At 44.9% G+C, this 26454-nt stretch overlaps 1 protein-coding gene across 6 annotated transcripts in view; it reads right to left on the reverse strand.

The window, feature by feature from the left end:
• Positions 1–26454, reverse strand: part of mor (SWI/SNF- related protein mor) — a 77692-nt gene that overhangs the window by 31469 nt on the left and 19769 nt on the right. For all 6 annotated transcript variants that reach the window (XM_055070893.2, XM_050178323.3, XM_050178322.3 and 3 more), the window contains exons 6-17: positions 24853–24922; positions 22049–22124; positions 17242–17325; positions 16360–16401; positions 11886–11980; positions 11012–11136; positions 9502–9593; positions 5921–6063; positions 5104–5175; positions 4739–4852; positions 3175–3331; positions 1843–2230 (exon numbers count right to left, since the gene is read on the reverse strand). In XM_055070893.2, the coding sequence (XP_054926868.1) occupies positions 1843–2230; positions 3175–3331; positions 4739–4852; positions 5104–5175; positions 5921–6063; positions 9502–9593; positions 11012–11136; positions 11886–11980; positions 16360–16401; positions 17242–17325; positions 22049–22124; positions 24853–24922 (1458 nt within the window). The remainder of the gene's footprint in view (positions 1–1842; positions 2231–3174; positions 3332–4738; positions 4853–5103; positions 5176–5920; positions 6064–9501; positions 9594–11011; positions 11137–11885; positions 11981–16359; positions 16402–17241; positions 17326–22048; positions 22125–24852; positions 24923–26454) is intronic.

Here is a 26454-nt window from a genome sequence, read left to right on the forward strand (position 1 = left end):
TTTTTATTTCATTATATTTCAGCTGGTGTGGACAATCTGCCTCGTGCGGCATATTGCGAATGGAGCGAAGTACCGCGCAACTGCCTCGCTAATTTGGAGATCGCAAGAGCCAGCGCGTGGGTGACACGTGGGCATGATTCACAGCAACTGCCACCGACAGACCTCCCAGACGACGCACACTACTCTGGCGTCACTTTGTAGCCATTGTCGCTGTGCTACGCTTTTCTTCCGATGCTTTCGCCATACCCTCCTCCGCTTTCCACCTCATGGTTCCGCCGCACCCTCCTTACGTCTTTCATCCACCCACTGCGCTCCGCATTCGCTTTCATCCTTCGCTGTGCTCATTCACTCGATTACGCCGCCGCCACGACCACTCACCGCAGGAACAGGCGCCTAAGAGCGGCACTCTAAAAAATTTGCAAACGATTATGATATTCCCTAATGCTAAATTTGGGCGCAGCTATATATGTGCTTTAATTTTGCAATATATTGGCTGGCGTGGACAATCTGCCTTGAGCAGCACATTGCAAAACAGAGCGAGGCGCGGTGAGACTGCCTTGCTAAACGGGAGATCGCGAGAGGCAGTGCGTGGGTGACGCATGGACGCGATTCACAGCAGCCGCCGCAGACAGGCCTCCACTTACGCAGCGCTTTGTTTCCATATGTGGTATTGGTGGATGCGCTCGCCGCATGCCTTACCAATCTGTTCACCAATGACGCGCACTACTCTGGTGCCACCTCGTAGCAATAGTCGCCGCAAGACACATCTTGCATGGCACTACGTTTTTCTTCTCACGCTCTCATCATAACCCTCCTCCTTGCGCTCTCTTCACTATTGCTGTCTCTCATTCCCCGCAACACTTCTGAGTTCACTCTTTCAGCCTTCGCTTTGCTTGTTCGCTTGGTTAATGCCAAAGTACACCGCCGATGCTGACACTCAACGCAGGAACAGCGTTTAAGAGTTGCGCTCTAAAAAGTGGCTCCTTTGAATTTAACATGCAGCCTTTGACTTGCCTGCAGAAATATGTTTTTCTGTTTCTGCTAATCATGGGTAGGCATGCTGCATTTAATGCATGGCTCATTACATAAATGAGAGATCGGAAATTGGGGTTCCGTAGTACCGTATCATCCACTCTTAAAGGGAATGCCCAGTCCATGCTTAGTCATTGGTTACAGTTCCCATATAATGTGAAAGCTTGCATTCCATACTCGTACACGTAGATGTCTGCCTCATTCATCACACATTTGTCTGATAAGTTGAAAAAGTGCTGCTGTTACGCTTCCTTTATTGCTGTTGAGGTGTTCCCTACCCCCTTCGTTCTCCAGAAAGTTAACAAAAATTGCACCAAATATCCTAAGCACTTTCCAAAAATACGGTGCCCAGGCAGCCATGTTTTCAGTGCAGTACTCATGTAGCGCATAATTAACGGAAAAGCTATACACAATACACTGATAATGATGCTTTATTGGCATCCACTTTGAGATGGGGCAGTGATAGTCACCTAGCCTGCTGGATTTAATCAAATTAAATTTATTACATGCTTTTCCATCCCAGCATTTTGTACACACCTCATTAATCTTTTCTGTCTTCCTCAAAACATTTTTATCTGCCTTGCACGGCTACCTATGCCTGTAACTCTGACAAGTGTCGTTATTTAGTGTCGAAAACTGCAACTAGGAGCAAGCTGATGGATATATTCATCATCGGTCCACACTTGGAGGTATGTTTCCTAGCGACAACTACACTGGCAGCAGCACAGAGAGTGAACAAGTGAACTGTACTGCACATCATTCAGCGCCGACGGCCTTCCCGGAAAGATGGTAGAGATAGGAGGAACGCACCCAGGGCACCTCCTCCCGCGGCGGGGTCGTCCAGGTAGGGGTCCTCAATGGGCAGCCTGAGGAAGTGCAGGATGCACTCGTCCTGGGTACGACTGCCCACATGCTCACACACCTTGTTCCAGTCCTCGCGATACATCTCCAGGGCTTCCAACAGCAGCAGGGTCTCCTGCTCGGTCCACTCGCGCGACACAGTTGCAGCCGCTTTGTGACGGAGGTACGCCTGCTTCTTGGCATACTGGTCCATCTTGAGGCCCAGAGCGTCGCCGCCGATGGTCGTTGTGGCATTCGCAGAGCCTCCACGGGCCGGGATGCCCCCTCCTTCGTCCTTGCCGGGGCCACCCTCCTCCTTGGCCTTATCCAGGTTCAGCATCTGCTGCGCTGCTGAAGGCTGGAGCCACCCATGTGAACATACCATGCCAGCTCAGCCAGTAGCTCAAGACAATTGGCAAACACCATTAAAGCCAGCCCAATGACAACCTTTTTATACACTCCCAAACAATACCTGGTCTGCAAATGGGTTATCCACTCTACACAGTAAAGTTAAAAATTGTTTCAAGCTTTCATGTATTGAGAACATTCTCCAAATTATTTGAATGTCAACTCACAGATTAAAAGAATAAAAACTGATAATTGTTTTCTGTATTAACAAATTTATCTATAAGCTTTGAGTTATATGTACTGGTTTATAGTTGCTAATAACCTGAGAAAGAACAGTTAGCCAGCCTACGAAAACCGCTGAAAAATGTGCTCAACATTTCTACAGAATACATTGATGCGATGGCACTTTGTGCACCTTCTTCAAGCAGTGAAAAACTCTAAAGGTTGCCTCAGACGTTTTCTAAAATTTTCTGCAAACACCATAGCACTGGCATATTCCTGAGCAAGAACCTGTGCATTCTTGCAAACATGCATGCACCAGTCATCCGTAACTTATTTTGCATGGAATTTCACATTTCTTTCCCTTCAATCTGCTCTGAATGGCCTTCGTTTGCTTAAAACCTGATACCACACCATCTTTTATGCATCTTTTCCCACAATATACAATTCACAAGGCCTTCAAACAGTTTGCAAGCATTAGTTAGCTTGTTATATTCCCAGCCGTAGCAGGTGCATTTCGATGTAGGCAAACATTTTCTCAAGTCTACTATGTGTTGCTTAATTTTGCTTAACCCTTTTTTTTCTTTTTTTTCCTTTGCAGTGCCTACTCTGAGACATTACAATGCAATACTTTGACAGAGTATTTGTAACACAGAAAGACATCCTTAAGAAAACAGGTGCAAACTTCAAATAAGCAACAAAAAAAAAAAAAAAAAAAAACAAGGCCCTCCTCACCTGCTGAGTCCTGGGAGGGTTGAGTGGCTGCAGTCCCGAGGGGGTGTCAGCCAGCACGTGGAAGTGCGATGTTGATGGGGGACCCATGGGGCTTGGGCGGCTCTCTGCATCCACCTGGTAGTTCACCAGACCCCACTGCTCCAGGAATGCATGAACCCTGCCATGCAAAGAGAAACAACAATGCCTTCATTCACGAGCACATAAACCTCTGAAACCCTCTCTTTAACAAAATTATTTAATTCCCCTACAGCTACCATAGACATTGCATGGTTCCCGTCACTAGTACAGTACACACTGTCACAGTAAACCGCTGCAATGGGAGTGCTTCACTTGCTTCTGCACAGGAAAGTGTAAATAGTAAAGCGTTAGCAGTGGCTGTGCTGTATAAGGCGCCCAATACACAGCGACAAAATTGTTCTGTAGTCTGGAACTTTTTCCACAGTCTCCCTTTACCCTAACCAGGAGAGTTAAACTGCGTTATTATAATTCACACTTCTGCAATAATGAAATGACCGCTCTTGCTGTGAGATGATGTTCGTTAACGTGAAAGAAATGCAAGAAACAAAAAACAAAATACAGGCGGTGATGAGATCCTGAAATTGCAGCACCAGCTCATTGAAGTGTCATAAAATTTGGGTCTGCTCAACTGTTCATCCGTAAATAACTGCACTGCGTTCCAAATTAGCCAAATACTCAACCTAGCAAGATTTTTGTAGCACCGGAACAGCCCCACTATGACATGTTACTTTGGAATCTGAGACCTCACCTCAATGTTCTGTATCAGAGGTATTTGGCCCAAACTTCAAAGAAGGCAAGGCTGGCATTCATTTACTTCAGCAATAAACCTCTTTCCAGTAAATGAATGAAAAACGAGTTTTGAAGGGATACTTTGTCTATCTATAGGGTGTGGGAATCCTCGGGTCCCATGACTGTTGCATGGGCAGGAAACATCGTGCCAGGCGCACATGCGCCAAGCAGGTTGGGGAAAGGGGAAACCTTTCTTTCGCGGGCGGCGCACGGGAATCACAAGCGCTATCAGCACCACCAGGTGTGTAACGTGAGATCCCTCGGACACCGCCAGTCTCTCTTTGGTCACCAGCAAGCAGTGAGTCTGGAAGTCCTTGCCGCCGCTCCTGTTTTGCCGCATGTGGTTGGCCAACCTTCTTTTTTCGTGGCAATTGCCGCGGCCGCCCATATCCCCAGCTGATAAGTCGGAAGCCCCTATTTACTTTGCGTATTATTCCCTTTGAGGGTACCCTCAGTGATGTGAACTATAGCTAGCTGGCCTGCTCGAAGTGTTAGTTGCAATCATAATAGTATATGCTTTCCGAGTGTACGCCGAGGCATAGCACCATTGATATTCCCCCTCCTTATCCTGACAAGTGACGCATTGTTCTTTGGTGTTTCTACGAGAATTTGTGGTAATGCGTAAGGGACAAAATGCAGCAGCCAAGCAAATGAATTACTGATAAATTAGAACAACTACCTTACAAATGAAACCTTTAAAAAAAGAACCTTCCGTTGTTAAGCGCACTTCATGAGCATGTTTTCCTGAGCCACTCACCTCATGATGGCACAAACATCTCCCGCCAGATTCCTCCGGCATGCAGTGACTGTCAGGTACTCCGTTGGGTTGAGCCGGTATGTGTCGATCATGAAGTTGCGGTACGCAATGTAGCTGCAAAACAATTACATATTGATTATAAATGTCCTGATAAAATTTTCAGTTAGCTAAAACACTGCTTCCACGGACTTTATCAGTATTTTGTGCTTCTGATCTGCTTTTCAGAAGGGCATTCACAAATAGATCTTTTATTTCATAGGTTCACATAGCCGACAAAGGCTTTATTCGTGCAGAGAATTTAAACAAAATCAAAGGAGGTGAGGAGTACACCCAACACAAGGCGATATACAGTGCAAGAGACTTACACTTCAGGAGTCTTGGACTTGTTCTTGGCATTGAAAAACTCTGGCAGGGCACGCCTTTCAATTGCATGAATACTGAAAATACAAAAAATAAGAGAACCCAGAGGCATTAGGGGAAAAGAGAAAGCATTTCAGACTGCCAGCACTAACATAAGGCATAAGAATACAAAACAGAGGTTTTACAACAAGAGAACTGTTTAGATCCCATGATATTTATGGTATCCCCCATATGAGCAGTCATGAAGATAGTACTGGCTTGGTACCTTAGCATCGAGCTTAGTAAATATTCCAGTTGACAGTTGTCATACCAATACTATTGATCCTGGTAATATCAAATTATCTCTTACATACAGCAATCACTGAACACTGTGGCTGCAGGGAGAATGCATAGCATATTATATACATAAAACATGCTGATATTCAACAGAATGAACTTCGTGCATCACCAAATGCTTTGCAAGATGGCTTTCCTGTCGAAACCGACCACTGCCAAGCCCACCATAAACAAGAAACAGACTTCTCCATTCCCCACAGCATTTACTAGGCGCAGTTTTCCAGCTCCAGTTGCACATGAATCGCGCAAGTGGAGCTGGAAAACTGCGCATGCCAGATGAAGCCAGCTCTATCGCCCTAGTTGTAAAGTGAATTTGGTGCTCTGAGAGCGCCAAATGCCACTTTTCTGTTTGACTGACACCTTGAGGTATGCAATGTTTACATTCACTGACCAAGAACACTGACCAAGGATGCTTTTTGACGACCCATCTCTATTAGCACAACATTCAGGACTTCCCCCTAGAACCCAAAGCACAACAGCACACACCTGTTGTAGTCAAACCAGGCTGCATAGCTGGGGATGATGATGTGGTTTGCCTGCTCGGTGACGTTGTCATCGTGAGCTTCAGCTTTCTCACTCTTGCCCACACCATTCGGGCTGCCTGGTCGGGAGCCCTTGTCTCTGTCACCCTGGAACAGGAGTATACAACTTCTTTTAGGAACCATGCAACTCAAGTAAACTGTCAAGGGCCCGAGACTTCTGAGAAGGCAGAAACAGCAGAAGCAGACCTGGGAGAGTTTCATCGACAGAACATTGCCTTTAAAACGTCAATCAGATGATCCAACAAATCAACTGCTGCTGAAGGACACTAGCAGAGATCAACAAACAAATCTTGCACCCCCGTCCCATCCCCTTTTATTTGATTTCTGTTTTTTGAATGGTAGGTCATGCCTCCATTTTTGTAAAGCACAAACATCGTATTTGCGCTATTCTAAAGTACACTTTTTTTTTCTGGACAAATTCACTGAAACATGACATTCGCATCAGAATTCAGTAAATAACCAAAAGTGCAATAGGTTGTGCCTTCAAATCCCATCGCCCAACTCAAATCGCTCCTTCCAATCTTGACGGCCGTGCTTTGTCGCACTGTGGGTGCCGGAAGTTCCTGCAAGCACCTCAAGTTTGCCATTTGGCAGCCCCTACAGCTGGCACCCAACGAGTGACGTACGGTCTACTGTGGCTCAGATGCAATTAATTTTTATTTTGAATGCAAGAACAAATCCTTATTTCTCTCTTACCCTAAAAATCTAGTGAGGGAACAAAAAAGGGTATTGCATTCTGCATGTTTTTTTTTTTGTAGGAACGTCGGGGGGTGAGCAAAATTAAGGGCAATGCATTTTCCATTACAGCCATGAAAAATTCTGTAGGTGTCACAATCAAGGGTGCATCAACCTCGAGTACATGCCAGTACATGTTATGAGTACATGAGTACATGTCTGATGGCAGTTTCTAAATGGGAGCAAAGAGGAGAGCTTTGATTGCTACCGATGCTTATTTGACTATGGTGAAGTGCAATAAACGGGACCAACAGAAAGCTAGGCAGACGGGACAAGCACTACTGTTGATGTTTGTTCAACATGCCCAGTGAATTTCTCAGATGAATTTCCACCTCAGCATTTGGCATTTTGCATGCTTAAGTGAGCATGCCATGCATGCTGACTTTAAGGGAGCTTCAGAGAATACATCTGGTAGGAGCACAACAATATGCCAGTTGCAGGATGACACCAAGGTGTGTGCAAAAGCGATCTTTCAGGACACAGCCCCTAAACAAATGCTCTCTGGACAGCATACAAGTGAGGGGAACCAGTAAGCTGTGGGCCACGTAAATAGAGAACCAACAGTGCATTCATCATTATGCGCAAATCAGTTCCAGGAAAGAAGCTACTAGAGCAATAATGATGCCAAAACATGGCATCAGATACACCAACACCATAGAGCAAAGTTGATGAAAAAAGGTACACCAGAAACAAAGCTTTAACAATGTGTTTCAGTCGACAAACAGTGCAAGCTTGAAATTGATCTTGAAGATCACATGGATTGTTCACTTGAGACTGCACCACCTCTCAACATAAGCATCAATGTGGAACCAAGACAACCCATGACAAAGGCAAGCTCTCCTGCCATTCACAAAGTACTGACAGGTGTTGTGTTACAGATGCAGACACATGCAATAGCATTGTTCATCATGATGATACTGAGTTTGACCTGGCACTGGATTCTCACATTGTTCATCACATAAACAATCTTTTACAGTGTAAGCTGTTATGGGCTCATTTCAACAGCCATTTTGGTTGGCCATGTTGTCCGCCACCAGTGACGGTCGCAGCTATCCCCAGGAATGAGAAAAAGAAAGAAAGAAAGAAAGAAAGAAAGAAAGAAAGAAAGAAAGAAAGAAAAAGAAAACTGTTCCCACTGGAATTGAACCCGGGACCTCTGCACAGGAGTCAGCTACTCTACGACTGCATTATGCCAGCGCTTGCTGGCTGCTGTGGAAACATGCCATATATGCGCATGAGGAGTCATGTGATGCAAGATGCACGCCACACGGCATCGATACGTGCACACTTTGCAATGCAGTTGCATAGGTAGATCGAGAAGGCAGATAGGTACAAGGTAGGTAGAGAAGCTTTGAGGAAGAAAAAGAAGATTAACACTTTCCTGTCTGCACCTATTCCTATCGACAGCCCGTTATCGATGGTTCCAAGTTCAAATTTTGCCATGCTCGGGGTGCTTTTGGACAGCTAGTGCCATCCAGTGCATAAAAGAGGAACTATTTTTCTAGTTTTGGTTTCATGTTTCTTTTTTTTAACCATGGCAGGTTTTATCAAACAGCGAATTTCAATGGATTCTGATGAGTCTGCATCAGAATGCTCGTGCGGCAGTTCGTTGAGAGCCGCTCCATAAGCACAATAGCCACTAAGGCTAACATTTTCCTTGATATATAAAGAACTTCTACAGATAGAAAGCCTACATTTGCAGGAACGTTGCATATAACCTTTCTGTACAAAACGCATATTTCGAAATTTTTTTAATGTTCTCTTGATGCAAAGAAGGAATACTGTTTTTACGGAGTTTTCTTGTTTTCTCACAAATCCTTTTATTAAATAATTTTTTTTCAAAGAGCTGTTAACAAATGTTTGCTTGAAAATAATATCATTAGAAAGCGCATTCCTTCTTCTACAAATTGATACTATACATTCTAAGATCAATTATTTGCGGAAGCAGTAAAAAAATCATTTACTAGACAACCCAAAAACTGCCTATTTACCAGCAGACCGGAAAGTGTTAAGGAGATGTATACCAAAATACTAGAATAAAAAATGTGTATGTGTACCTGTATGTGTATCAAGCAGGCTAGGTGACTATTTGACACCACCCTGTTTCAAAGGGGATGCCAATAAATTATCATTAGCAGCAGCAGCATCGTATTGTGCCAATTGTCACGCAATGCGAGATGCACGCCGCGTAGCATCTATACATGCAAACTTTGCAGTACAGTTGCATCGTATCGTGCCAAGCGTCAAGGAATGTGACATGTGTGCTACGTAGTCTCGACACCTTTGTTTACTCTTCAGTACATGTTACGGCACCTCCTCGCAAGGTACAAACCACTGCTGAAGAAGTGTATCGTAGAGCTGCATGCGCGGCTGCAACCAGGGAAGGTCGAGCTCAAGCAGACCAGTGTGCAGAAAGCAGCACAAGCCACAGCTCGCCGTTGATGCCCGGCGGACAGTTCAGTTTGTTTTCATGAAAACGACACAAAGAGATTTGGCTGTGAAGACCCTCTAGTGCGTGCTGCTGAAAATGGAGCTGCTATGGAGCTGCTCCACCATCTTACACCGGGAGAGTGCTGCAAATGCCGCGCAGGCGTGCAGTTTTTTTTTGTTGTTGTTTCTTTTTGTCTAACATCGCCTTAACTAAAATTGAGCATCAATATGATGTTCTAGATGACACAAGATCTTATGTGAGCTCAAGCAAAGGACAAATGAAAAAAGGAAAGGCAGGAGGGTGGCTAACAAACACCCTTCTAGCCTCCCACCCAAGGTTCCGACATCGAGTATTCGCACCTTATCATCCATGTCAGCCCCATCCAGGTCTATGAGGGTACCTCCTTTGACTGGCTGCAGCTCACTGTCCTTGCTGCTTCGTTGATTTGGGTCTGCAGGCGAGAGCACGGATGGAAGAGGGGTGGGAAAGGTAGCTGAACACAACTTTTGGAAACTAAAAGACCTAACTCGGAACCAACATGACTTCCCAACAGTAAACATTTCAGACAACAGACAAATGAAATATGTGGTGGTCTCTAAACAGTTTTACGAACAGACAAGTTCTACTGGTGCTATGACAACCACTCGGCATGAAAACATTTCTGTGTCACAGCAACAATAAACCATGCAATAAATACGTCAACAGCTCAACAGATGAAACACATTGTTCAGGATGGGTGTATGAAGAGCATGATTCTCGTAACATTTGCTGCTTAAGGTGCAGTTGCAACAACACATAACAATTATAACATAACACATAACATAACACATAACATAACACATAACATAACAACACAAATATTTGAGACATTAATATAGTCGATTGCGTATTATGCTATTTGGTATTCGCTTTGATTCAAACTTCAGTTCTGTAGGCTTCCATTAATTCGACCCTGGTTAATTTGATTTTTCGGTTAATGTGATCCCGACCGAAGGTCCCCGGCTAGCGCCCATACATTTCTAGGGGGCTAAACATTTGTTGCTTCAATCCTGAAATCGGCCATCGCCGAATACAATCAACATCTAATTTTTCGGGCTTGCCAGGTGCCGCGAAAACGTCCGAAAATATGAATGCACGCTTTTTACTGCCCCCAAGGGCTCAAATGGTCACAGGCACGTCCAAGATAGCTCTAAATGCCTGCCGGTACACTTATTAGGTGTGTTGGTGCCCATACTGTGACAGGAGTTGGCAAATGCACACGTGAGTAATTAAAGAATACATACTGCATCCCGTGACAGTGGCCCCTTTCCATTCATGGTATGCTTCACTGCAATACACTGCATATGCCTGAATGCATAACACACCTCTACTGCGTCAAAGCTGACTTTTAACCCTTTGAGGGTAGATTTTTTTCGCCATATGCAACTGCCCAGGGTAGATTATTTTAATTGCAGATTCCAATGCTTCTTAGGGACTTATCTAGAAAAAAATTTACCGTAATTTTTCTGAGGGAACCGTAAAGTGAGAAAAAAATATTTTGCGTTGGTATATATGTGGGTCATTCCACACCAACTGTCCCAACCTTGGCGCTCGACCATCAGCGATTTCTCTGAAAAAAAATTGAGGACTATCTATTTAAAGCAAGAAGTCTTTCTGTAAAACAGTTCTGCGAAAAAAATATTTTCAGCACCGCTAGGAACATGTGATGTTTTTTAGAAAGCTTGAAAGTATGAGTCGTAAAACGCATTGTCAAAAATTTTTCTCTTCGTAAATTAGGCGAGCACAGAATTTTCCCTTGAGAATGAAGATAGGCTTTTCACTTAAACAACATTTTATCAATCTTTATGTTATGATGCAAAATGAACTCACTGCTTCGGGGAATGGAGACCTCCTGAAGACTGGGCTCGGGGGAGGGCTCCTCCATGTCTTTAGTCAGGTCGTCAGATTCGTCGTCGCGGAATGAGCGTTTTTTACCCATGGCCGGGCTGCGCCCTCTGCACGAGCAGAACGGTTAACGCCATACTTAGACACGTACAAAGAGAAGCCCAGCAGGCCAACAGAAAAAGACCAGCCATGTTTTTTGTTGTTAATAAGGAACTGTTCTTAACAGCTTCCCCATCTGTCACTTCATGCTGTACTTTATTTTTTTTAAATTGTCACTTGGATGAGCATATGCACAGGTCCAACTCTCTGTCAATGGACATTTGAAAACAAGGTAACGGTCCCATAGATGCCAGCTACAATCTTGGTCCTCACTGGGTACATCTTTTAGTAGTTCCAGTCATTTAGCTTTCAGTCTTTTAGGAGGAGGTGGTGAGGATGGGGGGGGGGGGGTGCAGGGTGCAGTGGTGATGACAGACTTTGGCAGTGCCAGGAGTTGCCAGTCCGTGCACGCAACGATGAAGCACAAGTTTACTTTGCCCTACCATGCCTCTATTTATGTTAAAAAGGCTGCAGCGGCTACCTGGCTAACGCAGCTACCGGTGTAGATAGAGGTGCTGTGAAGGGTTATGGCCCACACCAGAGCTAGAACCATGAAGAAAACCGAACCTACCGTATCACGATGCAACCAAAGACAAAGGAAAAAAATAAAGCTAAAGTCTGGACAATTGGCCATCCCGACTGCGTCAAGTCGGGACCACGGGCATTTATTCAAAATTCGGGACTGCCCCGTTAAAATCAGGACGGCTGGCAGCCCTAACTTTGCCACCAATGCCCATCCATTCAGAGAGCAGGGACTCACCCCTTGCGCTTCCGCTTGTCCAGGGGAGGGGACGGAGACCTCTTTCGTTTCTTGATGCCTTTTCGGTCGCGTTTCTCTCCTTCTCCTGAGAGCAGCTGTGATTGGAAAACAAAGCAATAACCCATGTTGCAGCAGGTACACTCACAACACACTTGCTAGGCATGGGTCAACTAACGTCACACACTCGACTGCCACCAGAAAAAAAATGTATGTTTTCAAGAGCATCGTGGGTGAAAATAATGAACAGGCAAATGGCTGTTTTTCAGTTAATGGAATTTGTTTTACTATCTAGCTAGAAGAATTTGCAATCACTGAATGCCTTAGAGTGCTGCTACCCGATTTTCAAAACAAATATCAGCCATGTAATTCCAAATGACAATAGCACCACAAAATTTACTAGTACACTCGAACCTCGTTATAATGAAACGGGATATAAAAGAATAGTGGACATAATGAAGTAAATGAAATTCCCCTTGAAATCCTCATAGAGATCCACGTTTTTAAAACCTTGTTTTAACGAGGCGAAACTGCCCTGCCAATGAATATAACAAACTAGATACATCTCTGAAACCAAAAAATACCCGACGGTTGTGCACAGAGTACATCGCTTTCCTTTATTAAAGTGGAAAGTTGGGCGAATTGGTATATATTCATAATGGGAACAGCGCGAACAAGACGACGACGGAGTGGAAGGACACAAGACGAGCGCTTTCCGCCCAGTTCGGCACTCAGTCACCGCGGCAGTTCGAAACTCTCGCGTCGAATACACCATCAAGAAACACTGGTTTTTCTCGCTGCTGCACGTAGTGGCACACCTGTGCACAAGCAGCGGCTCACTATCAGATTTCTCCACTGACCTCTCTCACTCCGTGCGGTGTGCTCAAAGGGCTAGCAGCTGGGCGCGGCCACCATTCGTGCAGAATGAACGAGAAATATTCACAGTGGCCACCATGAACAACCATCAAGGTACAGTGAACGCCATTTGCGTAGTGCCCACTGGTAATTTTTAATTCTCGGTGACCTTCAGTTAAGACAGTAGAATACCGCAGAATAAATGTACAGTGATGTACTGGTCACTGTACCTTTGCCGGCATTTCACATGACTTGCTGAGAAAAACGTCTAAGATATTTTTGAAAACAACAAAGGGATTAAAAATGTTTACTGGCTTTCCTGCCTGCGTCGTTGACCAATATTTCGAATAAGTTCGATAATTCGGGCTTATTCAAAGTTCTGCCACAGATGTCATAAAAGCCAGTATACTTGTAAAATGGCAACCTACATTTTATATGCTGAGCGATGGTTTATCAAAACTTTTGGACTCGATCTGCGCAAGACGTGTTGTGAACATCGTTGCTGCGAATGCAATTTCAGAAGTTTGCAGCTTCGGAGAACGTTTAATTATGACCACAATTTCGCCGCTAAGGTTAACTAAATATGAAACATTACATCCTTGGCTTACATTCTGCGGCGGCAAGAGCCTGATTCTGTGTGGCATGGCCGCGCAGAAAATTGTGTAGCCTGAGCACAAAATCTGAGTGCCGATTGCAGTTGCCATTGGATTTGTGACCAAGAAGTCTCGTGAAAGCAAGCAAATAATTTGTCAGCATGCCTCACTATCATCCCGGTAAACGGACATTGTACACGTGCAAAATAGATTTAGGCAATTAATCGACACAGATGCACCAATAGGGCGCAATATGAAATGCTGAAATGTATAACAATACTGACGAGCTACACACTGAGCAGACTGTACGACCTTACTCATTCAGCACGGCTTTCCTTTTCGACTGCCCCATGAAATAAGCACCAGTTATAATCTTTAGCTGGTCCACATATGCGCAAACGCTTAACACTTTTATAAAAAATTCGTAAGGCACTGTACAGTCGCCGACCGTTTATTTGGACCTCACGGGGACTGCGGAAATGTCAGAATAAACAGGTGTCTGAAAAAGCAGATTAAGAAAGAAAAGGAAGAAATCTTTTATTTCCACGCACTTATTCAGGCTCGGCAGTAGACTTGAAGAAATCGTGAATGCGCCGTTGCACGCTGTTCTGTTTATGCGCATTCAGATAAGCCTGAATCTCGGAGAGGATCGTACGATCACTATAGGCGGCTGAAAGCACAGTCACTGCTTGTGCACGCTCCTCATGCGACGGCAGCGCAGCACATGGTGCATCATCTTCCGACTCAGGTCATCGTCCGGCGGTGTAGCAGAAACCTGACGAATGATCTCGCCGTCGTCGAGTTCTGCGCATGTCAGTGCAGCAGTGTCAGCACCTGTGAAACTGTCAAATGAGATGGTGTCCGGAATCGAAATGAAACCACTGCGCAGGTCTCCGCAGAACATTTTCGGCGTCAGTAGGGAGCACATCGGAAGGCGACAAATCCTACGCCTCCCGGCACTCGCTTGCTGGCATGCCCCAGCGCAGTCTGCGCGGGCACTGTCGGCGCCATTAGACACTTGATGCGATGTTTCCGTATGTCGCGTTGGATCACCACAACCTCGACACAGCACACGAAGCAAACACCACCACGCCGTCACGCTGACACTAGTCGCACAAACGAAAAACGTGGCCTACTTGCAGCGTCGTGCACGAAGAAACAAACAAATCAGCTGCTGGATTGTCTTGACATGGCTTACTAAGCTGAGCCCGGAACTGCTGTAGCAACTCTATCGAACCAGGCAGAAACGATGACTGACAAGCGGGGATTTGCAGTAGCGCCACTTCGTGGGGCAGCAAGGAGGCTCCATTCAAAACAAAAATGGCGTTCAGCAAGTCGAACCATGCATCGGTCAGAGTCGGTGCATGGTGCTCTCGATCGAGTTGGCTCAAGGAGTGTCCGAAAAATCAGACGAGAGGTTGCCGAACTTTTGGCAGTTGTTATACATTACTGTCTATGAGGAGAATGGCGGTGCCGCGAAGCAGACTGAATAATTGAGCATGTCCAAATTTTTGGAGTCCGAAAAATCAGTCGGCGACTGTATAGCATAAGACGGTTTGCATTTTCTTGTGGCCTAGTTACAATTATGCTACCGAACACACCAACACTCCAAAGACACCGATGCTGAAACAGATTGCTTAGGCTTGGACTGCAGCAGAGCTAAGCACTGGCCAACACATGTTTATGGGTTGTGCAGTTGCCACTGAACAAGCACGTGCATCCTGCTAAATTTGGCAACTTCACTCAAAAATAGTGTTTTGGCGCACGCTGGCGCAGCTTGATGGTTTGGTGCAAGATGGCGCAATTGGTGCAGCACTTCCCTCCCTGATATTGACCGAATAAAGTATGTTCTGTGGTTGAATGCACTGAAGAATCCCCTTTCTTTTTTAAATTTTATTCCCCTCAAAGCCAGGAGTTGACTTACATTTTGCATCAACCTGTATACTCCAATTTTTACAGTACAAACTGAAAAGTTAATTGCACAGGATGTGGCATATGTACCAGAAAGGAGAGGGGAGAATAACACGGATATGTACCGCATTTATTCGAAACTAGAATGACAGTTTTTTCTAATAATCATATAACAAACACTGGGGTCTGCTTAGATTTGAGGTTTTTAAGAAACGCACCAGTTTTTAATTGAAATTGATAAATATGGTGGATAGTTAGTGCCATCTAGAAAAGTCAGTATCACAGCCACTACAAGCCACGCCAGTAGCCAATTCAAGTACACGAGTGACGTCACCACTTTGACCAGTGTCGTACCAGAGCTGGTATCGGCGTGCAGCGCGGGGTTATTGTAATGGCGCCAAACACGTGATGCTGCTACAGTGCCACTTTCAAAAAGTTGTGCTAGCCGCTTAGGCATAGTCAAACATTCAAGCTGGGTGGGACTTCAGCATCAATGAGAAAAATGCCCGTCGCTGGAGGGGGCAATGGGAGATGTTTTTGTTTAGTGCGCCGCAACGTGGATAGCATTTACTGTTTGAAGACAGTGCACTGTTTAAAGATGACAACGATAAGGAAGATAGCAACAAGGCTAGTAGCGATAATGATGCAAAATGAGCTCGGCATGTTCATCGTTCAATAAATGCCGTTTTCAATTTGTGAACGCTGTCCTTGCTTTTTTGTTTCTTTTTCTGGCTTCGCACTTTTGAGGGTCGGCTTACAATCAGGGCTGGCCTAGATTCGAGTAAATACGGTAAGACAGAATATTCCAAGGTAAACAACTCGTGGACAACACAAAGCAAGGTTGCAACTTCACTAACAGATAGCATGCCCACACAAGATGTCCCGCGGCGCCAAGCACCCATAATATTTTAAGCGTACAGTGCTCCTAATAAATCCCAAGGACAGGTGCACTCTCATACATGTGGCACAGTCAATCGCCTTACTGCTGTTATAGTTTTATTCCTGGTCGCTCCATTTCTCATTTGTTTTTCTTTCTCTCTCTCTCTTCTTTGTGTTCAATTTAGACTATGTGTTCCTAGTATGTATATCACTTCACCATGTTTCAACACCAAGCTCACCTCATCCAAAGTGTACTTTCCCCTGGGAGACCGCCTGCGGCCCTGGAAGTAAAAAAAAGGAAGACTATCAAAGCCTAAGAAACCACTAACTAAACACGAGACACTAGGCAAGCTGGACTCACATTGATATCTGATACAACATAGCCAAATACAGTACAAGCAGGTTCACGAAAAAAATCGGATCCCCCTGGTTCTCTCACTTAATGCAAAGAAGGGCCTCAACTATGGCAGCATTTGTGTCTTGAGCTATAGCATATGGGGGTTTGTTGGCTGGTTGCCTGCTCCCAAGATCCCACACTACATGACACCTGCAGTTGAAATTCAAGATGTTCCACATTTGCCGCCATGGTCTTGAGCACCATTGGACAAATGGACACTTGCCACTACAAGCATCATGCAAAGGTTGTTAGTTAGTCTCCCAGCAGCAAAAGATTTTCCTTTAGCAAGAATATAAAAACTGCTGCTAATTTAGCCCTTATCTACAATTAACTTTACACATTTAAAAAAGGAAAGCACATTTTTCCTATATTTTTCTGGCTTCATTGTATGCTGGCTTCATATGGTTGTGGAGACGGCAACAATTTATCTAGCTGACCACAAGTTTTCTTCCACTTGAAGTTAACATGTGTTGACTTCTAGGAAAAAAAGAAAGAAAAAGTGCCCAAACTCCAATATTGTTTCACTTGATTTGAACATTAAACACTTTGGATATCACTAACATCGAAATTAGTTTGTGGTAAAAGCAACATAATTGTGCTGTAAGTTGCCTTTCACATGCGGAGGCGTGCGAGCACATTCTTTTTAAAAACCTATGCACTTGTAAGTGTCGCAGAGCAACAGAACTAGAAGGCACAGACAATTACAAGGGGTGGTTACACTCACCATAGCATCTGTCTCGACCTCATAATCTTCCTCATTCATCCATTCGTTGTACTCATCCAAATCGACGAGCCATTTGGCATTGACCTGAGTAAGAAAGTTCATTCAAGTGAGGATCTTCCACTGTCTGAATGCAAATGAATAACAGCGGTTGCCATATGGAAATCAATTGTAGAATGAATGACTTTTGCAGCGAGCAAATCAACAATTGTGCAACATGGAACAAACAGAAAGGGCACCTTTTGTTAAGTGATTCATAAACATCAACACTGAACAGAAAGTTTATAAAGATGTCAAAGTGTCTCACGAGTATTTGACTCCAAACCCACAGATTGAGTTGAAAATTCTGCCTCCCAGCCACACTGCCAATGCTACACCACAGAAGAATACTGCATCTGGCGACTGCAATTGGACAGACACATGCAATGATTGATTGAGGCCCCATTAGGCTAACTAACCATAATCCAGCACCGAGGTGAAAGAACTTACGAGCCAGCAGTAAGTGAACAGCAGGATAGGAAAGACTAGGAAGAGTGCCTCTCAATTTTACCACTGGGGAACACCACCTTCACGACTGAAGATGATGCTAACTAGGGTCATCATTGAATAACAATAACGTAAAATCCCGCGCAGATCGCATTTTTTTCCCTATTATTAGCATCCCAAATTTTCGCCTCGCACTATATGCGGATATGCACGAAAATTTCAGTCCGGGATTTGGGCGAGAAGTTTTGGTTTCATTATTGTTGCGTGGCTATGGCTTGACTTCGTTATTGCTGCGTGGCTATAGCTTGGTTTCGTTACTGCTATGCGACTACAGCATCGTTTGTTTATTGTTGAGTGCACACTTTGGCAGCACATGCGAAACCACACTTCGCAAAGTGAATCTTTTTATTCTGCATTGAAGGGCCAAGATGTCTGGACCCCAAAAACAGTACTCGACTGCTTTCAAGAGACAGGTTATTTAAGGGGGGAGGCTACCCTGGAGATCGAACTTTTTTATTTTTTAAGATATCCATATGAAACTTTCAGGGTACGTTCACACCATCATCAAACTATGAGGAACTGCAAAATTTCACGAATATATGTTTATTAGTTCCAGAGTTATTGAGGTCTAACTAGGTGATTCATGTATATGCCTGAGGAAGAGCCTGGAGAAATGCCAGGACATCGTAGGAACCTGAAATTCACTGTGATGATCCCTTGATAGATATCCCAGGGGGCTAAAGAGCCCTTTTCTTTAATTTACCCTCCAAAAAATTTTAAGACAACTTTGAATTTGATGTAGCCAGTAATGACCACATTCATCAAAAATTAATTGCTTATTATAAATTAAGTGCACCAGCTTTCAAAAAAAGAAGCACGTTACCCCCTGGCAAAGTCATTCAGGAACAGAATAAAAAAAAACGCATACAAATCTGAAGAGCGGTTCTTGAGATATCGCCTTCCCCAGCACCACTACTAGCGAAAAAATCCATTCCGACAAAACAGGCCTCAAAGTTAAATACGTGTCTTTTTATTAGAAAGCACCTGCGGAGCTTCTAATTAGCTCTTTCGGCTCCAGGCACACTCAGTGCGTCGGATTTTTGACTGGCGACAGCCGAAAGCACAGTTCCGCCGCCGAAAAGCATCTACGCAGTCGGCACTCGCTGCGGAAGATCGGAAGTTCGATGCTCGTACAAGACGCATATCGTGCTCCCGTGCACCGAACATCTGCACTGTCTTGGGCTTTGCTGGCATCACGTGCAGCGAAGAACTAACGGGGAAAAAAAAAAAAAAAAGCTGTGCAAATCATCTAAGAGATAGCGCAAGGCGATGAGCAGCTCGCAAGCTCGTCAAAAGCGTGGCATTTTGGGCGAGTTGGTATGTCATGACTGTTTTAGGCTTTTAGCGCAGCTCAGGACGAGCAAAAAAGGAAGGAGGTAATCAAAGGGAACGGAAAACAGGGTGAGCACTAACTTCCAACTGATGGTTTATTTCGTGACACAAGACTACTTATACACTCGGCAAACCACGTGACATCAAGAGAAAACAAAGAAAACCAAGCAACAAAACCGATAGTAACCAAGTGGCAACATATTCAGGCAGCCTGTGGCTGCAGTCGGAGATACGCCAATTCATTGCTTGATAATGATAATGAGGGTGAGCTTACACATGCATGGCCCAGACCAATGATAGCCTTTGCTTCGATGATTTCTCTTGTGAGCTGATTACGACTGCGACCAAGAATGACGCATTCCTCTAAGACAGGTTCACAACCACACGTTTTGCAGTGCTGCGCAAGAAACCCCCCAGCTGTAATACAATTCTTGACAGTGTAACCATGTTCACGCAGCCTGTCATTCAGACATCGGCCAGTTTGACCAACGTAGCGTTTTCCGCACTTGAGAGGAAAACAAGCTCGTGTTGAGGCGGACGGAGCAAGGGGCAACAACAACGCGAGCACGGCATCAAAGGGAGCAGCCGCTGCCGCCCGCGCAGCAGCCAATGGCAGGCGTGCTTTACCCCGCGGGATTTGAGCGTCCGCCACCGCCCGCGCAGCAGCCAATAGCAGACGCGCTTTAGCCCACGGGATTTTAACGCGCTGCTCCGGCCAATCAGCGCTCCGCATCACATTGCGAGAAAACGCCAATAGTGCCTCAACCGTGCCGACGATGCTATTTTGCAAGGCAGCAAAATAGAGACAAAGAATTCACGGCAAAACGACACCAAGATGGCGCGGGCAGGCCGCATGGGCCGGGAATGGCGCGCGCGCGAAGTTTGACTTCACGTCGGCATTTGCGCGTGCTTTGTGGGCCGCGGTGGCCTAAAAAGTGGCATTTCTTTTGGTACTTTACGGTTGAATTAGGTGCTGATAATTACAGAAGAGGTAGTTTATGAGGCATACAACCGAAAAATATGTTTTTTCAAAAATCTACTTTTTCCAGATTTTTTGGTTTTCAAGGGCCGCGTCCCCCCTTAAACCGCACCGGACATCGGCAACAGTGAGGCCGGGAGGCAGTTTGGCATCAACGAGGGAAGCATTCGCGAATGGCGTCGACAGAAGGAAGCCCTTTTCGCGTGCTGCGAAATGCGAAGAGGCTTTCGCGGCCCGAAGAGTGGGACATTCCCGGAAATCAAACTTGCCCTGACAGAGTTCGTACACCAACTGCGAGCCGCACATCTAGCTGTGAGCGTGGAGCTTATGCAGGCAAAAGCTAAGGAGCTTGCCGACCGGGCGGCTGAAGCGGGCTTTGTCAGTTGCGCTATGCAAGTGGATTGTGGACGCATGGGCCAGCATACTAGAGTACCTTCAAGAGGCATTCACGAAATGCGGCATCTCGAACGCCCTCAATGGTACAGAGGATGAGTACATCTGGAAAGATATGTCCGACAAAGAACTATCCGAAGAGAGCGCAGCTGAGGAAGACAGTGATTGAAGTGCGGAGTGCAATTTAAATAAATGTTTTCCTAGAGTTTTCCTAGCTCGTATTGTGCGCGGATAAAACTTTTTTTTTTCCATTTCGTGTCCCAAAAATTTCACCTCATACAATTGCGGGTTCGTATTATATGTGGGTTCTAACGATATTCTTTTCCTTCTCAAAAGAGACTGCTCAAGCAGAACTGTGCATGTTTACTCCAACTCATACTGTAGAAAACAGTGCAACGTTTGCTGCACATAATATCGCTGCTTTACATTATTGGGCAGCTTTTTTGGACTTTCATCCGTCTCTGCCTTAAACAGACAAAAAAAAAGGGGTGGGGGGGAGGGGAAGAAAGAAAGAAAAGGAAAATGCCCTTTTAGATTGGCCAGCCTATCACAATACCATATTTACTTGCATAATGATCACACTTTTTTTTTTTCAGAAAAGTTGACACAAATTCAGGTGTGCGATCATTATGAGGGTTAAATTTCTCACGAGAAGAAACATTTTCTTTTTTCATCCCGCATTTGCTGCGGAATGACGTGCAGGCGGCTGCCACTGTCAGTGCGGGACACTAAAACAAAAATTGCGGCCGGGGGAGCAAGCCGAGCGTGCCGAACGCGATTATTTTTCTTCTCGTGAGTACTTTACACACATTGAAACAGTTCACTCCGTATCAGTAATGAATAATATCGTTAATATCAGCAAGTTTGCTAAAATAGCCATGTCCACTTTGAGGGGACAGAAACAGAGATGGGCGCACTTAGTTGCAAGTGACATAGAAACACATGGCGGGCATGCTGCGGAAACTGCGGCATTTGTCTTCACTGCTATCCTAATACAGCACGTTTTTGCTAAGGGTGGGCAAATATCTTAGCTGCGTTACAAGCGTTGGCGTATGAATAGGGTACACGTGTAACGTGTATAAGTGTAAACGTGGCCACTATCGTTTCCACTCGCGATTTGTTGTGTGCCCACGAGTGCAGACGACAAGAATCGAGAGGCGCCCTTTATGTTGTTGTTGACCAAAACCATTATGAAGCCTACAAATAATAAAGCCAAGACAAGTTTGTTGTAGCTTTTTTTTTTCTTTTCCCATGTGAGTGCGGAAAGTGATGAAAGGAATGAAATGGGGCATCTGTTTAAGAATGTTGGGTGCATGAAGACCGCTTGGTACTCGAGAGTCATTCGCGTAGCATTCAACAAATGGTAAGCGCGATCATCATTGGCTAGACTTGGCACACCACATATCGCTGCGACAAGTTAAGGGTGCGATCATTACATGGGAAAGAAAAGAAATTGAATTTCGACGACAAAATTCAGGGGTGCGATCATTACGCGAGTGCGATCATTATGCGAGTAAACACGGTATCTTCTTGAGTGCATGAATCAATGACAGCACCCACCTCATATGGTCCAGTGTGGGTCTGAGGTGAGTCAGGTTCCATGTCAATGTCCAGGCCAGACACCCAGGTGTCAAAGCTGCAGACAGAAAGAACAAAGCACATCAAAGGGTCAAATCCCAGAACTGCTGGTAAGGTGTGCTAAAGAACACAGCCAGTGCCACGAGTGGTGCAGGTTAGCACTCCCAGAGCTGATCTTGTACACAGTACACCCATACAAATGCCCCAAAAAGTGGACATGACAGCTACCACGGCAGCTTAATCAGAGCATTGCACGCGCAATGTGGAAAGTGCACGTTTGGCTCCTACCTGCGGTAAGTTGTCTTTTTATCCAATTTCATTTCTCTTTTTATTATTTCTAGATTTCAGTTAACTAAATTTGAGGGGTGTTTGAATATCTGAAATTTTATATATGAATCAAAGAGTCTTTGCTATTCAATTGGAGAAATCACTATTTGAAGTTGTTGAATGTTTGTTCCATACGAATACTATAACGGACAACAGCTCTTTCAGTCTACAGGGAGCAAGACTGATGCAAGTAGACACAGTTCCGAATGATTCTGCTGCAGAGAAAGCAGAGTTTTTGGGACACTCAAGCGAAATGCTAAAAGCAGTCTGGACTTTGATAATGTACTCTGTCAAAATTGCTATTATTAATTTCACAGTAATAGGTCGTTTATTATAAGAGAAAATGAATGTTGCAGTTTCATTGTTTACATTTAGTGCAGAAACCACATCACCGGGTACAACAGCGTGATGTCACAAATTTCAAAGCATTTCTTTCATATTTGAGCTACTGAGGATAAGTAAAAGCTTGTGAAACTTGCAAAGTTCAGTCTTTGGTTACAGTATTAGAGTGCAATGTAGTCCGTCGTTACTGGCCAGTGCAGACACCGTCAAAATCCATAACATCACAGCGAGCTAGTGCAGGAACTTCAAGGGGGTGTTGACACCAGTCTGTCATTGACGTCTTTCCTAAGTTAAGCCTCTTTTCAGGGCAAGACACAAGCACCTTTGTGGGACGTTACACTGAGTCTACTACCTTCAAGACTTTGTCCGTTGAGTCAAGAGTTTGAGCGCGGAGAGCGACTTACGGTGCACGATAAGAGAGCGCGCTCTATGCTCTCCATCCTGGGAGGTGGTGCACAGGAGTTCACGCCTGCTATGGCTTCCAGCAACATGACATGTTTCCCCGCGCTTTGCACTTTCACCTTTTCAAGGCACAGTTGATGCATTGCACGTGCTGTTTGGCTTTGAATTAGAACTCTTGTTTCACGCAAAAGAGGAAAATGACTGAACGAGTTCTGCCTGCCAACCAAATAGTCATTCGTTAGTTGGCCACATAATTCTGAATGCATCGAATTATAAGGCTCTTGCGATCTGCAATGAATTAGTGCAGTCAGCATACCGTGAAGCAGATAGTATTTGTGGTTTGGTACCTATGATTGCAGCGCAAACAGTTTGCATCACAAATGTAAACCGCTGTTGCTGCCTCCGCTGTTGCACATTGAGTTCTTTAAGCTCGTCCTCGTCAATCAAGAACTGCAGCAGCTTGTCAGTGGTGCCATGTTCCCAAAGCAAATGAAATGTGACAGCAGATGCGGAAGCGACATATCACTCGTCATATGCCACATTGGTGTTCCCGGGTGCAGTCGTTTTGGGCACAGTCGCCTAAAATCGCTGTTAAAGGGACAGTAAAGCCAAACATGAAGTCAAGCTAAAGTGATAGATCAGTGCTTGAGAATCTCTATCGCATCAATATTATTGTGAACAGAGCCTTAGTAATTGAGAAACTGAGGTAAATGCAGGGCACGATTAGAGACTCCCAGGGAACATGCAAGTACTTGCCCGATGACGAAGGCACTCCTGATTTAGATTCTGTCACTACACTCAATCACTCGTTATAAATACATTATTGTATTGCATTATAAGATGAAAGAAAATGCTACTTGTCCAGTTCAATTTCATATTTAGAAAAAGAAACTCATTGACATTACCCTCGACGACGACGCGGGTGGTCGACCCCGCGTTTTCTTATTTCAGTAGTTTCGTTATCGCATAGTGCAGCACTGGTTTTCTGGCTCATGAAACTTGCGCAAACTGCCAGTACCAGAGAATTCGCTGTCCATGTGATGTCACAGGCTGCCCGAACAGTCCACGCCACTTGACCAAAAGCAGCTGCAGCCGCTACAGAAGCACCCTCCGCTCTGTCTTGGTTAGGTTTCTCCATGGCCACGTGTTTATGTTTTGTACAGAAAACCACAGCACCGTCTCTCGTGCACCGTTTTACTCACTGACGGCCACAAAGGGTGGTGATGGCATATGCAACGTCACCACTCCCCGGCTGGGTGGCGGGAGATCTGAATTTCGAAAAACGTATCCGGACCCTTCAGATGCAATTTTCTCATAAACTAAGTATTTTCTTGGCACTAAACAAGCGCTGTGAGGTTTCTGCTATGGTATTTAAACAGTCCAAGTCGACTTAGTATTTGCCTTTAGTGCCCCTTTAAGCTATGCTCCAAAGGCATTGCGCCTGAGAACACTCAAGTGCGTGGGTTTGGAGTGCGAAGTGCGGCAGCTTAACGCACCCTTCTAATTTAACATACGGGAACACACACAGGAGGAAGACGTTAAAGGGCAGGGCATCATTTGGTGTTTCGTGCCAAACTGCAGAAATACAATAATGTACGGAGCATGAGCAGTGAGATCGCTATTTCTTCATGTACATAATGCCTTTACATTTCGTTGTAAACGCTATTCTAAAACTGTCTATTACCTCACAACTGTTTTGTATAATGTCCACCCACCTGTCGGGAAAATACCACCAGTGGATGAGAGCACTCCGATCCCGCTTCATCACCAAGCGCACGTATTCTTCTGCATAACGAAAGAGAGAGGAGCAATAAAGAAGGGCATCCTATACACCATGTACTTTAGGACAAACAATAAGGCGGTACAATGAAATGTTAATAGTAGATAGGACAAAACACAAACTGCTTGTACACTCTTTCTTATCCTTTAGATGCAATATCAAGACACACACAGTTGCCAAATTTACACTATGCATTGCAATACAGTTAAATCTGGATAAAACGAAATTGAAGAAAGTTTGCAAATTGTTTGTTACATCCAGGTTTTCATAATCTGCAGTTTTCGCACGAAGACTGGCATGGATGATTCAAAAACAATATGCAATGGATACCAATCAAGGTGAACTCATATTTAAAACCATTTGTGAGAGGTGGCACGAAGAGGTATAGCCGCCATGGCCATGGTTTATTTAGGCCAGCCAGTCATGGTGCCATGGGATATCGCGAGTGGCGGCTACTGTGGCCGCTCAGGTTGTACGTGCCAGTGTGCTCTTTTCTCGCACTACTTGCACCCCTACAGTCTCACCACTACAGGGCCCGTCTCCTAGTGCGAAGCGTGACTGAAATATGTGCAAAAGGCACGTATATACAGTGCAGTCCACTTATAGCGATACCACATATAACAATATATCAGTTATAACAATGGGTTGTTTTTCCTCCAATTAGCTCTACGGAGGAAAAAACCATATAACAAAACATGCCAGGGACCTGCCTGTAGTTTTAATCTTTGCTCAAAAGAGCACTACAGGGTACAACAGTTCCAAATTTTTTTAACTGCTTTATTTTTTTTTACACAGAACATCATGTTCACCTTTTCTAATTGTACCAGAGCTTGTCATTCACAAATTAGCATGCAGAATAAAAACTAAGCCCTCAGCAAGATACTGAAGACTGTCATAACCTCAAGCACACTTCAGGGAATACGTAAAAACAAACAGATTCAAAATTGGTCCAGGCATTCCCATGCTACCCTTTCCACAGACGATGCAGAGTGCCCAAAACACACTTTTGAGAAAACGTCTCTTAAAGTTTTTGGAGCAGTTCACATCTCTCAAAATGCACGAGTATTGTAGTTTTTGCTGACTTTGCTCACAGGTGACTTTTTGGGTCTCTGCCCTTCGATTCGCGCAGATCGGCGTGCCAACACGCGAAGTACCTAGTCGCGAGCTCAACGAGTCAACACTTGATGTGCTTAGTCATGCAGTTCGAGGTACCGATGCACGGAGTACCTAGCCGCGCGATCCGAGGTGCCGATGCGCTAAATGCCTAGTCGCAGGCTCGAGGAGTCGACACTTGATGTTCTTAGTCGCGCAGTCAAGGTGCCGACGCACGAAATTAGTAGCCGCGGGCTCGAGGAGTCTACACTTGGATGTGCTTAGTGGTGCAGTCCGAGGTGTCAAACTGTGAAGTACCTAGCCACGGGCGCGAGGAGTTGACACTTGATGTGTTTAGTCGCGCAGTTCGAGGTGCCAACGAGTGAAATGCCTAGGCGCGGGCTCGAAGAGTCAATGCTCGATGTACTACGTATTCGCGCAGTTG

The sequence above is a fragment of the Dermacentor andersoni genome, chromosome 5 (genome assembly GCF_023375885.2).
Source record: "Dermacentor andersoni chromosome 5, qqDerAnde1_hic_scaffold, whole genome shotgun sequence".
NCBI lineage: Eukaryota > Metazoa > Arthropoda > Arachnida > Ixodida > Ixodidae > Dermacentor > Dermacentor andersoni.